Source organism: Musa acuminata, chromosome BXJ2-6 (assembly GCF_036884655.1).
Source record: "Musa acuminata AAA Group cultivar baxijiao chromosome BXJ2-6, Cavendish_Baxijiao_AAA, whole genome shotgun sequence".
NCBI lineage: Eukaryota > Viridiplantae > Streptophyta > Magnoliopsida > Zingiberales > Musaceae > Musa > Musa acuminata.
In genome coordinates, this window is record NC_088343.1 from 7929816 (window position 1) to 7944717 (window position 14902).

The 14902-nt window shown below is 45.4% G+C and overlaps 4 protein-coding genes and 1 long non-coding RNA gene across 5 annotated transcripts; 2 read left to right on the top strand and 3 right to left on the bottom strand.

The window, feature by feature from the left end:
• Positions 1 to 833: 833 nt before the first annotated feature.
• LOC135614588 (RING-box protein 1a-like) lies at positions 834 to 3180 on the top strand. The gene is made up of 5 exons (XM_065112106.1): positions 834 to 1108; positions 1235 to 1285; positions 1409 to 1468; positions 2812 to 2883; positions 2969 to 3180. The coding sequence occupies exons 1-5, from the start codon at positions 958 to 960 to the stop codon at positions 3004 to 3006; spliced, it is 372 nt and encodes a 123-aa protein (XP_064968178.1). The 5' UTR covers positions 834 to 957; the 3' UTR covers positions 3007 to 3180.
• A 3668-nt stretch (positions 3181 to 6848) lies between these two features.
• On the top strand, positions 6849 to 7872 carry LOC103987361 (uncharacterized). The gene has a single exon (XM_009405646.3). The coding sequence runs from the start codon at positions 6890 to 6892 to the stop codon at positions 7718 to 7720; it is 831 nt and encodes a 276-aa protein (XP_009403921.2). The 5' UTR covers positions 6849 to 6889; the 3' UTR covers positions 7721 to 7872.
• A 496-nt stretch (positions 7873 to 8368) lies between these two features.
• LOC135613771 (bidirectional sugar transporter SWEET6b-like) lies at positions 8369 to 9764 on the bottom strand. Its single transcript, XM_065110809.1, has 4 exons — positions 9516 to 9764; positions 9246 to 9407; positions 8611 to 8730; positions 8369 to 8503 (listed from the first exon to the last, which is right to left on the bottom strand). The coding sequence occupies exons 1-4, from the start codon at positions 9762 to 9764 to the stop codon at positions 8369 to 8371; spliced, it is 666 nt and encodes a 221-aa protein (XP_064966881.1).
• A 71-nt stretch (positions 9765 to 9835) lies between these two features.
• Positions 9836 to 10408, bottom strand: LOC135616008 (uncharacterized). The gene is made up of 3 exons (XR_010488242.1): positions 10330 to 10408; positions 10162 to 10227; positions 9836 to 9869 (listed from the first exon to the last, which is right to left on the bottom strand). It is a non-coding gene; the product is annotated as an uncharacterized LOC135616008 (long non-coding RNA).
• A 560-nt stretch (positions 10409 to 10968) lies between these two features.
• LOC103988302 (bidirectional sugar transporter SWEET6a-like) lies at positions 10969 to 12545 on the bottom strand. Its single transcript, XM_009406849.2, has 6 exons — positions 12500 to 12545; positions 12242 to 12278; positions 11922 to 12138; positions 11661 to 11822; positions 11184 to 11303; positions 10969 to 11094 (listed from the first exon to the last, which is right to left on the bottom strand). The coding sequence occupies exons 1-6, from the start codon at positions 12543 to 12545 to the stop codon at positions 10969 to 10971; spliced, it is 708 nt and encodes a 235-aa protein (XP_009405124.2).
• Positions 12546 to 14902: the final 2357 nt, after the last annotated feature.

Consider the following 14902-nt stretch of genomic DNA (forward strand, 5'->3'; position numbering starts at 1 on the left):
GCCATGGGTGATTATAATTAGCCTATGAAATGATCGTTGTGGATATGAAAATTCTGTAGCAAATCTATTTCTTCCTCACTACTGCTGTTGTTTTCTCGCTTTGGATAATAATTTTGGCATGCTTATTGAGAATGGAGTTTTCATATAGCCGTTTGCAACTTATTTTGGAAAATTGCTTTCCTCATCGTAGTTTTCTGGAAATGCTATCCTAAGCTTCGTACCCTGCATCCCACATACAATAGTTTTAGGAGAGGCCGTGGGATGGTTTCCTGACGCACTGCTGTTGGAACTCGAGCCTAGAGGCCGTGATCGCGGGCGTGCCCATGGTCACATGGCCCTTCTTCGGTGACCAGTTTTTCAACGAGAGGTTGATCGTTGTAGTGCTGGGGACAGGGTTGTCGCTGGGATCATCGGTGTGCACGCTGCAAGCGGAGGAATGGCCGGTGATCGAGGCGGCATAAATAGAGACGGCCGTGAGACGAGTGAGGAAGGAGAGAGAATGATGGCAAAAGGCCTTCCGGTGTTTGGATTGTGTTATGGATCTAACGGAACAGTGGAGCAAGCCCTGTGTCCTAAGCAGTACCCTTTCTCTTATCCAAAAGAACTGATTTGTATGTAATCTACCTGGCGTTTGGGTTTAGAACGAGATAGGGTGGTGGGACAAGCGATGAAGAGACCAGCAATCAATAACCAACAAATTTACCTCACGGCTCCTGTCAATGAAGAGCACAAACCCTTCTGTGAGTTCCTTTGGGTTTCGGCCCATACTATCTAAGATGGGCTGAGCCTAGTCTGCTAAATAATTCAAGTTTGGATCGACCAGGGTAACGGCGGCTGATCGAACCCGAGATCTTGTCCATCCGTTGTGGGCCGTATAAACAATAGGAGGAGAGGTTACGCCGATCGCCGTCGCCCCTCCTCTTCGCCGTCTCCTAACGCTCCTCTTCTCTTCGATCCATGGCTTCCCTCGACACGGATATCAATATGCTTCCGGCCGGCGAGGGGTCTAGCAGCGCTGCTGGGCCGTCAGCGACGGCGTCCTCCTCCTCGAAGAAGCCGAAGAGGTTCGAGATCAAGAAGTGGAATGCTGTCGCCCTTTGGGCCTGGGGTATGTGCCCGATCGACAAACCCTCGTAGCAGCTGGTCTGAATTTTCTTCTTTTAAGGTCTGTTATCTGTTTCTTCTTTCCCTGGATCTCTTCGATTGACGAATCGATTTGATGGAATCGCGGCAGATATCGTGGTGGATAACTGTGCTATTTGTAGGAACCACATCATGGACCTGTGTGAGCTATCTTTACCCTACTGTGGCTTCTTAATTTTCTCTGTCTTGTTCTTGTGTATATGAGGGTTGCGGTTCCCGATCTCTTTGTTTTATGAGGGGTTTCGACGTTCATGTTTTTTTGCAGGCATCGAATGCCAGGCTAACCAGGCTAGTGCGACTAGTGAAGAGTGCACGGTGGCTTGGGGTATGTATCATATATATATCACAGATTTAAGCTACTCGTGTTGATTTTAGGGTTTTCTTTCTTTCTTTCTTTCTTTCTTTTTTGTTTTGGGTAACCGTATGAAATGTTCTTCTCTTTTATTAGAATTCGGTTAACAACTGACCGTGTGATGCATCTTGTCCTTGTGATTTTTCCGTTCTTGTTGCTCGAGTGGTAGTGCAGATCACTGGTTTCTTTGCATAGCTTAAGTCTGTCAATGTGTATATATTTGTCTCAACACATGTACTGGTGGTGATGTTGGCAATTAGTGTTATTCTTAGGTCTGAATGCTGTGTCACTGATTCATAGGCAATGATATCTGTTTTGCAAACTTCGGTATCATCTGTAAGAAATCAACTACGATTTACTGATTAAAGTGGTGCTACTTAAAGATAAGCAATATCTAAATTTATGGAAATTTTGTCTTTTGCGAAAAAGGGAATTCATACTCTGGATGTGAAGTATTTTGCTTCTGTTTAGATAGAACACTGAGAAACCTGAAGTATTTTATTTAAATCGTGATTGTGTTTGGATTGATGTTCTGAAAAGCAGTTGCAATATGTGGATGGTCAAGGTATTGCATAACGCATATGTTGGATGTAGCTATTTAAGTTAGATGCCATAAGAAAGGTAGAAGCTCTCGGTCATATCAACATGAATCATGTATTTAATACCAAATAATAACGATAATAGATTAAATAATACTAAAGAGGATGAATTTAAATTCTATATACAACTGCATTTTCATGCTTATGCAGTTCATGAGATTTCATATATCCAATGAACCATGTATGGAGACCACATGACCTTATGTGAACATGTCAGCGGACTGCATATACATATAATGTCACAAATGCCACAAATACATCTACATAGTTGTCATTTTGGCACGTTGGTTTTAATTTTGCTTTTTTTTCTAAACTTTGTAAGTTAATGCAGCTGATTTGCATGTTTAGCTCAATCAAACTTTGCTTCATTCTCGTTATATCTGGTCGAATTTGTTTAGGGTCCTAGATTTATTGAAACCAGAGAAAGTGAGTGGTCGCAGCAGAATACCCTGGTTTGATCAATAAAATTACATGTGTGTATGTTGTCGATACGAGTGCATGTGGATACGTGGGAGTTTTTGCATATATTTTACATATGTTTAGTATAAGCTTATATTTGTTTTCTGATGAAATAATATATCAATGCATGACTGGAAAAAAAGAGCACACACTTTATTAAGGTGGAGTTCGAGTTGTTGAGCAAAATGCCTATACACACATTGTATCCAAATAGTGATTTATTGATCGACTGCAATTGACATGCTTTGCTTGAAACAGGTGTCTGTAATCATGCCTTCCATTTCCATTGTATCAGTCGCTGGCTCAAGACTCGTCAAGTTTGTCCTTTGGGTATCCATTGTTTTGATATGCCCCCACAAATTGAACTCCTGCAATCGTACATCATGTGGCTGACAAAAACTTTGTACATCTGCAGATAACAGCGAGTGGGAGTTTCAGAAGTATGGTCATTAGAACAGATGACCGCCTCTGCAGATGGTTCCTCCATCATCTTCGATCCTGCTTTAGTAACCATCTTGAAGGAAATCTCTATCTGCTATGTTGCATTTATGTGGATTATTTTTCTATGTTTGTTACTGTGGTCAAGTTTGCACTTGGGATTAACTAGTGCTCATTGAAAATTTTCTATATCAGCTGAACTCATTGCCCATTGATATGGTGAACGCTGCTGTTGTAGTCAAACAAATAGAGGTTAAGCTATACAAGCTGGCAAACACATTGCCGGGACTGGTGGTCGGTCCGACGTGATTGCTTTTACATGATTTTGGTTTAAGCAACAAACATGATTTGATTGAATTAATATATGAAGTACTACAACACTCATCTTATCATATATACAACAGAGCTGCTTTTCTCAAGTATGGTCTTCCTTGCTGCTACCGCCGTAGCAGTTGTAAATAATGAGCTTTAACGACGGAAATATGGTGTTGTCAACTTCATGTGCTGTCCGGTGGGGTTTTACTTTGAGGTGGCGCTCTGGATGTCGAGATGAAAAAAGGGTTAAGCTTTGGAACGAAAGCTAATTAATAAATTCATGTGATATGGAGGATTTTTCTCATTCTAATCTTAACTTGTAACCAGGTCTGCGGTTGCAACATTTACCTTTTCGGATCGTAAATCCATTCACGGCACTAGGGGTTTGTATCTAAATCCGATCTAAGTAACCTACTGGCCAACAAACCAAGCGCCCTTTTGTTAATAGCAAGGGGTATTGCTGCACTGGATATTGGGAAAAAAGGCAAATCAACTGGTGGCTATGAGAGGTAGACGTGAATCACATCTGGCACATTAGGTGTTTTAACCAGAGTTGTGTATGTATATACATATTGTATGTTTAAGAGGGGTTGGCAACGCACTAACAGGTTGATGCTTCTCATTTCCGCTTGCACAACTGACTTCCGAGGACACCCCAAACCCGGTGGTGGTCACTAAATGATTACTACCTAGCATATGGTCCACGGATGTGGCGCCACCGCCCTTTGGTCTCATCCTCCCAGCCAAGGTTCGCCGTACCGTACCGTACCGGCGTTTCGACCCGGGCTCGGTACCGGTACGGTACGGTATACCGCTCGGTACACCCAGGTGTACCGAGCGGTACACTCACGCGTACCGAGCACTGTACACTGCTACAGTGTTACTGTACACTGCTACAGTGTTACTGTATACTGCTACAGTGTCGGTACGGTACGGAGCGGTCCGCGTACCGCTGGCCTGTCGGACCGGTACGTACCGCCCGTACCGGGCGGTACAGTCCGGTACGGCAAACCTTGCTCCCAGCAGCGATAGTGATGCATTATGATTCGCTACGCGTCAGATGACCTATCACATCTACAAGATTCTAGTGACCGGAGGTGAGAATAAGACACGACTATTGAAGGCTCCGGAGCCCCCAAACAAAAAATTCGGGCCTATTTTGTCATCCGACTGGTTGACGGTACGCTCACAATCGGTGATCGTACCTTATCTTTTATGGGTCGGGCGGATGCAAGCGTTTTGGGCCGTCGGGAGGGCCTCAATCAGTAGAACTGGGCCGCCACAAGCTCTTATGGCCCAAGATGCTTTGCCAACCTTGCTATCGGAGATACAGACGGTAATCTCCGTCTAGTCTCGTGCGCGCCCACCATTCGCGAAATGGATACTTGGCCCGAACGCGGAAAACCGCACAAGGACGTATGCATCTGAAACGGACGGCGATCCAGCATCCGCATAGAAATCCCACGTCGATGGCCCCACCAAAGGGAACCGCGTTGACGATCTAGAAGCTTTGCACGTGCGCGAGAGCTCGTGCAGGTGATGCTTTACAAGTCGCAGATAGACACGTGTCATTTTCAGAAGCCCTCTAAAAATCATATGCATATTTTGATATGGATTCCCATCACCACCGGTCAGAAGAAGAAGCGAAAACTTTATGGTTTTGAGGCCCAAAATTTTTTTTTTGAGGCTTTATATCATCGTATTGGTAGGCGGTAAGTCTAGCTGACGGTTCTCGTACTTAACATTGTTGCACCCGACCAGGTCGTGATCATTGGCCTGGAGCCCACTGGGCCACGGCACCGATAGCACTCTCGTCCTCCGAGCTTGATGCCATCACCGGCAGAACGACGATCGTGGTCGACAGACGGACATAGTGGCGTCCGGCGGATGACAAAGGCGGTGGAGGGTGGCGGCAAAAGGTGGAGGTCAACCCCCCGTTGCGATGACTGATGTTGACAGACGCATCGTATTCGGGTATCGAGAGATAGAAAGGGATTCGGGAGAGGTCGCACGGGAGCAGGTGGCGATAGGCGTGGAGATCCAGTGCGGCACAGAGAGGGCGGTGGCAACGAAGAGGCGAATGACACGATGCTTTAGGAGTGGCGTAAGCAACCGGCCCTCCGAAAAACGTAAGATTCCGATCACTTCCAGTGAGAATAAGAATGACCACCTTGAAGGATTTGACGCTAAAATAATTGTTTTTGGGCCACTTTGTCATCGGACTGGGAACTGATAAGCTGACCAGAGGTGTCGATTCCTATTGGTTATGTGTAAGGCCGGGCTCGGTGGAACGTTTTGAAATGATAGGCCCATATAAATATGTCCGTAGAGTCTGGTCACCACAGTGAGAATAAGGAACTGAAAATTAAAGAGTTTTAGACCGAAAAAAAAAATTTGGCCCACTTTATCATCAGACTGGTGGGCGATAAACTCACACGAAGGTACTCCTACCCACTCTACATATATCGGGCCGGCTGAATCATGATTATTGGGTATGAGCCATCTAGGCTTAAATCACATGCATTGTACTCAGTAGTAGCCCCATCCTGGTTTAAATCTCATATATTCAATTAGTGCATTGTCATCTTGTTTTGATCTCCTATGTTTAATTAGTACATTGATTTAGATATGATGCGTTTGATTCGTAGACCCACGCATGAAAAGAGAAGAAGGGGCGTAGCTAGCTTCTCGACACGAGAGGAGTATGTACGGCGCCATACGAGGGGATACGAAATGATAAGACATGATGCAGCAGTTCATTGGAAGACAGACGATGACGAAAGGCGATATCACGAGATGCGAGGAAGCAAGGGGCAGTCACAGAAGCCTAAACCTTTGGATCGACGGTGCCGTCGTGCGATGCAGTAGAGATGCATTATGATTCACAGCACGTCAGATGATCCATCACATCTACAAGATTCCAGCGACCGGAGGTGAGAATAATACGTGGCTATTGAATGCTCTGAGCCCCCAAAAAAAAAATTCGGCCCTATTTTGTCATCCGACTGGTTGACTGTACGCTCACCTATCGGTGATCGTACCCGATCTTTTATGGGTCAGGCGGAGGCAAGCGTTTCGGCCCGTCGGGTGGGCCTCATTCGATGGAACTGGGCCTATGCAAGATCTATGGCCCAAGATGTTTTGGGCCAAGACAGACGGTAATATCAGTCTGATCTCCTGCGCGCCCACCGTTCGCGAAATGGAAACTTAGCCCGAACGCGGAAAACCGCACACGCCCGCACAAGGACGTAAGCATCTGAAACGGACGGCGATCCAGCATCCGCATAGAAATCCCACGTCGATGGCCCCACCAAAGGGAACCGCGTTGACCATCTAGAAGCTTTGCACGTGCGCGAGAGCTCGCTACCAATGTAAACGCTTACTACTTCCTGTTCGAGAAAGGAGACGACGGACGCGGTGGTCAACATAAGCCGGTCGCCCTCAATTCAAACGCCTTCACGCGTTTCTTTTACCGTCGGCGCTCATGTCAGATTCGCTCCATTCCATGACAAATACACCCCTCGGTCTTTATAAACGCCATCCTTCCCATCGACGAAGCTAACGAAACAGCGAAAGAAGAGAGATGACGACACAACGCCCGGACGAGCCATCCCTCGCGGCCTGCCTCACCTTCGGTGGCAGCGCCGCATCCGCTGACGTCCCGGCGGTCGATGACTGTAGCTTCATCATCCACCATGATCCTCCGCGTCACATCGAGTTCCTAGAGGCGGCGGATGAGGACGACGCCGACGACGACTCCAGCGAGGACTTCGAGTTCGCATTCGTGGTGAGGGACCCGGACGCCTCCCCCTCGATCACCGCCGACGAGATATTTTCTGGCGGCCGGATCGTCCCCGCCTACCCCGTCTTCAACCGCGACCTCCTCCTTGCCTCCTCCGGCGCAGAGGAGAGAGAAGCGGCAGCGGAAGCCAACGATATGGCCGACCAAATTCCGCTCCGACGGCTCCTGATCGAGGAGAGGGAAGCACGGTCGGCTTCGACGTCGGAGGAGCCCGAGGCTGTCGGAGAGTACTGCGTGTGGGCGCCGGACCAGTGCAAGAAGAGCGCCTCCACCGGGTCGTCGCTGCGGTTTCGTCTCCGGGACCTGATGATCGGCCGGAGCCAGAGCGACGGGAAGGAGAAGTTCGTGTACCTCGGGGCGGCGCCACCATCGCCCCAGCCAGCAAAGGGGAAGATCGCAAACTCCACTACTAAGGGTGCAGCGGCGACGGCGAAGAGACCGAGTCGGGTGGCGCAGGCGGGTGCGGTCACGGGCCACCGGGTGTACTATGGGAAGGGACCAAACGGGCAAGCGCTGAAGGCACCGCGGCGGTCGTTCTTACCGTACCGCCAAGAGCTCTTCGGGTTGTTCGCTCCAGTGACCGGTCTCCGCCGCTCACATCATCCCTTCTGATTTGAATCTCTTCCGCTTCAATAAATCCCCTTCTTTTTCTGTTTTTTTTGCTACAACATGTAGAGTTTTTGTTTGATTTTTTTTTTCTCCCGTCAAATGTTTCCTTCTGAATACGTAGTGATTGATCGGTTCAAAACCAGAAGATTCTGCTAGCGTAGAACTAATTTGAAGCGTTGAACGAAGAACCAACTTTATGGAAACAAGAGCACATGGGACAGGATGACTCGGCCTTGAAAACTTGGTGGTGTTCACAGTCACGTGACCTCTCTTTCCGGGAATCAGGTGCAAATTCTGTTCGTACTGTTTACTGGAACGGATAGGGAAGGGGAGGAGAGGAGAGGGAAAAATCATATGACCACCTTGGTTCTGGTGTTGCTTGAAATCTTATTATTTGGACGAAAGTGATCCCTGGGGATGTTAAGACGATGTTAACTGGTTGTGGAAAAATGATCTCCACATCCCCGGCTTCCATTACTAGACTCTTTTGTAAGGGTCAGACGTATATGCTACAAAGCGAGGTTGATCTTGTTTGATCCTAACAGAAACCTACGTGATTGCCCTTCTCTACAAAATTGAAGGTATTCTACGAGCAAGTACTTCGAACGTATGTCGTATCTGCATAAGGGTCCCAAGAACTTTCACTTGTATTTATGGTAGAAGCCGCGGTGAGGATCTGTGATCTTCACTCAGAGTTGTCATGTCGTAGGTGCAAAAAACCATGAGGCACCAAGTCCACAGTTGCGGTGGTACCAGGCTGAGAACAGCACCAAAATAACTGGTAATCTGCATTGTCAAACGAAACATTAGTAGGTTAACTTGCATTTAGTATACAACAACACATCACATTAATCTCAGTATTGAAACCATGATACAGTCATCAAGGCTCTTACGAGGACGAAGAAGTCGAGAGGCGGCAGGCAGGCGTATCTCATCCAGAAAAAGTCATTAAGGCAGCAGGTAGCATATAGAGCGAAGGATACGTGCGGGTCACGTCCGGTCGCCAGCATTTGCTACGATGGTCATGACAGATTCACATAAACCCATTAAAGATGAGAGAGTTGTCAGAATAGCCCAGAAGACGGACATGATCCAATCTTCGTTTAAGTTTAGACTAGCAGAGACAAATGGAACACTGCTTGAAGAGAGATGTTTTCACCAAATTCATGTGTGACATCGAACACATGTAGTTAGAAAGACTGCCATCACATCCAAAATGCACCTAGAAAGTTCTACAAAATTGGTACAAAATTGGAAAACTGAAAGATTGGCATCGATTTATAAAAAACATGAGAACAATTATACATGTTTCTCAATGCATAACGTTGATTAGCCTCTTTACCAATATACATATTTCTTTTCTGTTTTACAATATCGAAACAGATATTTACTATACATAATTAATAGCTAATTTTGTGGCATTTGATGTGCTATATATTTTTGCGCTAGAGATAGCATTGATGGCTTGAATCAAATATTGAGATGAGAAAACACAGTCCTTCCCCGGTTAGGAAAAGTCTGGTCTTACCAGAAATGCAAGCGGCGCCGCATACATGCACGAGCCAAAGATGACACAGGGGATCCCCACTATGAGCGACCTCTTCTCATGCGTGTGTGCTACCTGTAGCACCACCACTACCAGCATCGTCATGACCACCAACTCTGCTGCCAACACCTTCAGCACCTTCAGCTGATGAGCGTTAATTCACAAAAGAAATTCTCCATCATCGTCATGCCAAAGATCCAGGAAAACTGGTATAGATATATGTAGAAAAAGGAAGGAAGGTCATAGACACACGCGGATTTCGCGGGCAGCATAAATCAAGAAGATGGTGAGGTAGACAGACTGGAGGAAGAGACCGATGGCGTTGCTGGTAAGCACGAGGCAGCTGTTGGGGTGGACGATGGGAAGGCCATACAACACCCAGAGCATGCACTTGAAGAGTATCGTGAGCTCGGGGATCGGGAGGTACTGCTCCACCGCCTTTTTCTTTATTATGTTCTTGAACGTCGGCCTGCAAGCATCACAATAACACAGCCCAAACATAGCAATCGGAACTTTCTGGGTTCGAACCGAAACCCCGGAGAGAAACGGAAAGAGGCATAGGAGATTACACACGGGAGAGGAACAAACCGAGGGAGACGGCATTGCCTGTGAAAAGAAGAAACAATTAGCACATCCAAAATTGAAATCTACCGAACGAAAAATCGATTGGAATATTTGGTCGGGTTTATTTCAAGATCGCAAATCAACGTAATATTTGTTGGTGATTTTAGATCGACAGGCAACGCGATTCTGGATTAATCAGTGAAATCTTCATCATTCACCTAAAAGAATAGAGAACATCAAGAAAGAGAGAGAGTAGCCGAAACGAAGGATAACCATGAATCGAAGAGACTGGGCTTAGGGTTAGTTAGATACATAAATAAATATGAATATATACCTGCGATTCCCATGATGTCGCGTACGATCGTCGCCATGTCGCGCCTAGCTAGCTCGAAAACCCAACCTAGCGGGATGAGCAAAACAAAGAACGGAAATCTGATCAAAGAGGAGAGGGAAAGAGAGCGCCAAATCCACGAAGAGGAGTAAAGCGATGAAGATGGAAAACCAAAAGAAGAAGGCGAGGTGGATTTTGAAATGAGGTAGGCGGCGGCGGCGGAGGAGCGTCGTCTCATCCTTCTTCTCGGGGTTCCCTCGCTCTCCTTCCTCTTCTTTGCTCTCTCCTCTCTTTTGACTCGCATGGAGGGTTGGTTATATAGGAAGAAGGCTTGGCGGTTTCTGAACGCCCCAACTCTTGTTATTATTTACGCCTTGATGCCATTCTCGGGTAGAGGATGTTTCAGCGTGTGACGCGCGGCAGCACGTCGAGTAAGGGCAGGTTGTTTTGCTTACCAGTCTTTACTTCAGTTACTCATTGTTGTTTGCCCCCCGTTTGATCCAAGCATAATTCCGTTCCTCAGGTTTACTAACAACCTTGTCATTTTAATTATATTTAATGCTCTTTTTTGTTTAATTTCACTATGATACAGTATTCTATAGAATGTATTCTAATGATAGACGTTTCATAAGAAGGCATCTCTTGTATCTTTCATATGTTCTTATCTCAACTCAAAAAATAAAACCAAATAAGAAACAAGAAACAATCATTGCTCAGATCAACATAAGAGCGAGCATCTATCCAAATTTATGAACCTAAGATAACAATGAAACGAGACGTTTTCATTGATTCCCGAGAGGAGTACGAGAATTAGACATTGGAAGCCGTGGGCAGCTCAACTTCAGCCTTGGTGCCTGCTTTCGGTGTGGATTTGTAGTAGCATGCATAGAGAATCAACTGTGCCAAGCCGAAAAGAGCACCCAAACCATTGGGAATCTGCGTCGGAAGACAAAAGACGATCACATCAACTTGCACCGGAGCATGGACATCACAGTGTCAAATTCATGTCGGAGCGAGGCGCTTACCACGAGGTTGATGTCGAATGGAAGGAAGGCATAGCTGGTCCAGACGACACCATTAAGGAAGCTAGCAAGAGAGAGGGTAAAGGGCATGTACTGGACGCTTTTGGTCTGAATGACCATTTTCTGCACGATTCATCATGTACATATCATAAAGACCATTTTTAGATAAGAGAGACATCATAGAATCCAAGAACATGGACGTTCAATCAATCAACTTTTAATGTGGGCTAAAATGAATCAGGTCACGCATCCGATCGACGAGATTCGTCCACGTGAGAGGTTTCACACAAAACATTCAATTATGTTATCTTCATCTAGTTTATATTCTTACTTTTCCATAAAAATCATCATCTTTATCAGGATAATTGGCGACAACTAAGCTGTTTATTGCATTGAATTGACAGAAGAAAGATACTCGATAACTCAAATCAAGATTCACGCAGAGAGAGATGAGGTTTAGAATTGCTATGGACTTCTTACCATGACCGAAAGAGGCGAAGCATACATGCACGTGCCGAAAATGATAGCGAAGATCCCTACGATGAGCGACCGCTTCTCGTGAGTGTGGGCTGTCAGGAGCACCACCACCACCACCACCGTCATGAACGACACCTCTGCGGCCAATATCTTCGACACCTTCAACTGAAGTACGTCCATCGGCAAAAGAAATACCTCGTCATTGTCACTATAGAAGGGGCGGAAATGCATAGAAAAAGAAAAGAAGGGTCATGTTGTGGGTACGCGGCCTTGGCGGGGAGCATAAACGAAGAATATGACGAGGTAGATCGCCTCGAGGATGAGGCCGATGCCGTTGATGGTGACGACGAGGATGCTGTTGGGGTGGACGACGGGGAGGCCATAGAACACCCAGAACATGCAATTGAGGACTGTCGCGAGGTAGGGGATCGGAGAGAAATCCTCCACCGCCTTTCTCTTGATTATTCTTATGAATGTCGGCCTGTGGGCGTTGCAGCGTCACAACCGCATCTTTTTAAGTTCCGCCCAAACGAACAGTTCGACAACAACAAAAAAAGGAGAGGGAGGCATTATATAGAGCTTACACAGGGGAGAGGAACAAGCCGAAGGAGATGATGTTGCCTGTAATCAAAAGAGGTAAACAGCACATAAGGAAACGAACTTTGATGGGATTATTTGGACATCATTCGGTGATTTCAGATATGACAAAAGCTCGCTGTTTTCGCGATCAAAATCTTGTAGATTGACTTTGTTGGTGAAAAATTAGGAGGGGAAAAATATTAGCAAAAATAAATCACTAGGGTTCTTTTTAAGTTTAGAGAAATTGATGGATGGATGAATACCTATGACCCCCAGGACGCTGCGGATCGCTTGCTGGCTCATCACCATCTTGGCGAGTGGCTAACTTGGACTGAAACCCTAGCAAACCAGACGACCAAGAATAAGAAAGGAGACAAGGTTAAAGAGGAAAGGCGGAAACAACATGGGATCTGAGGACCGAAGCGAAGCGAAGCGATGAAGGCGCGCACCCGAAAAGAAGAAGAAGAAGAAGAAGTCTAGGTTGATCTCGGAGAAGGGTCGCCTCCGCTTTGTCTTCCTCGAACTCTTCTTGAAAGCTTCCGTTTCGATGCGCTCTCTTTAAGTGGGGAGATTCGCTCGAGTTCATGTTCGGGGGGTTTTATTAACGTATCAACGCCGCGATACGATCCGATGACTCGATATGTGAAAGATATGTTGCCTTTCAGGTCTCCCGGCCGGTTCAGGGTTTCGCGTCACTCACACGTCGTGGCCACCTGGCCGTCGCTGTGGGACTCGGAAGGGCCCCATATATGACCAATCACGAGATGGGTGGGAGGGAGGGTTCATCCTAGACCGAGGTGCGGGAAATGAATTTCGCATTTGTTTCTCGTTGATTTGGATAATGGATTCAGTTGCCTTCATCGTAATTTCCTGCGGTGTGGATAAGGATATTTACCGATAATACGAGCATCACCAAATTTGGGCCGTTGGATAAGCGTCTAATCACCGATTGGTATCGTGACGGTTGCGGCGCGCGGGCGCGGGCGCGGGTGCGGGCATGAGAGATACGTGAACAAACTCGTATTTTTTCTGTTACTTGCGTATTATTTTGCCACTACATAACTGCCTCGCGGTGGGAGGTCCCCTGTGGGACCCACCTGCGGACCCAATACAACTTCCAATGACAACAAGCGTAAGAAGCCGTGTTCCTGATATTTCAATCGTGTCTTTAAGTATAATAGCATAATCTATGAGGGCTAAGAGATGAAAGGCATCATCGCCGCATGGGCATTTGGCACTTGATTTTATATTACCTAACCCGGATGAGTTAGCCATACCATCTAAGTGCAAACCGAGGTTCGACAATGTTAACTACTTGCACGTGATAGGGAATAATTTAGCGCTACCCGAATGTCGACAGATAATATCCACCAATGAGCTGACGTGGAATAATATAAATGTGACAAAAAGCGTACAACCGACCCCATAGCATCCGAAGCCATACGAGCTTACCAGTGTCATCTGAACCATATAAGTCTGCGTCACGTTACTATGATGAACGAAGGGTCGATGACCATTAACAACCCACGTATGATTGACCCACCTCCGCGGGTATAAATATCAACTCCTTCCAGCCTAGAAGGGAGGAGGATCTTTTGATACCAAAAACTCTACTTACTAATTTAAACATCGAATGGGTCCAGTTGAGAAATCTCCCTCCCGACATCGATCTATTATGCAGGATCATAGTATGGACAATACCTATCAAGCTCCACCTTGGATCAACCATGAAGGCATAACAAAAGCCTAAGACCAGCCTCCCAACCCGACCTCAATCCCTTAGTCTCCTTTTCCTAAAGAGCCACGTGAGCGTCCTTGCGCTTTCGGCATAAGACCAAGCTATACTGACTCTCGAGCGATGGCATAACGTTGCAAACATGTACGATGAAAACATATGGATGACACCAAAATGATCATTTCCATAATATATAGAAAGAGGATTAGATATTGTGATAAATAGTTTATATAATAATGATTGAATCTAACAAAGTTCAATAATTATATAAACAATCGCTCGATATTCAACCTCTGTCGAAGATCTTATAATATGATGTTATTTATTAAAACTCCAAGAGATTGGATTGATAAAAAAAATATGATATAAGCACTAGTAGATGTCTTGTCATCTTTATTATCTGTCTAATCGATTTCAAAAAATGTAGAGTTGTTTTGAAGAAATAAACCATGATAAATAATACACTTTAAGTATTGAAAAAAAAATTTAATGATTGTCTAATGATTGAAAATAGGCTTACGTATAAATTGAGATAATTTATTCACTGTATCTATATTGTTTGAACGAGTAAATGTCATATACGAGATAATTAGATCCTTAAAAGAAGGATATCTTAAGCAATTATGTCATTCTTGAAATGAAATCTTGATAGTGGCCAAAACCAGAATGAATTTGGATGGTGCACCACTCATTGACTCCGTCTCTATTTGGCCCCTCCAAAAGATATGCTCCCGTGTTAGATCATTTACAACAAATGAAGTGAGTAAAAATTTAATAAAAATATTATTAGAAGAATATAATTTATGAATAAATATTATGTTCTTTTTCATATGAGGAACACAAATAACATTAGAAAGTAAAAAGGATTTTAAGGAAGAGGAAAGTTCTGCAAAACTTGTATGAGTTATTTTGAGACATTTACTATCACCCA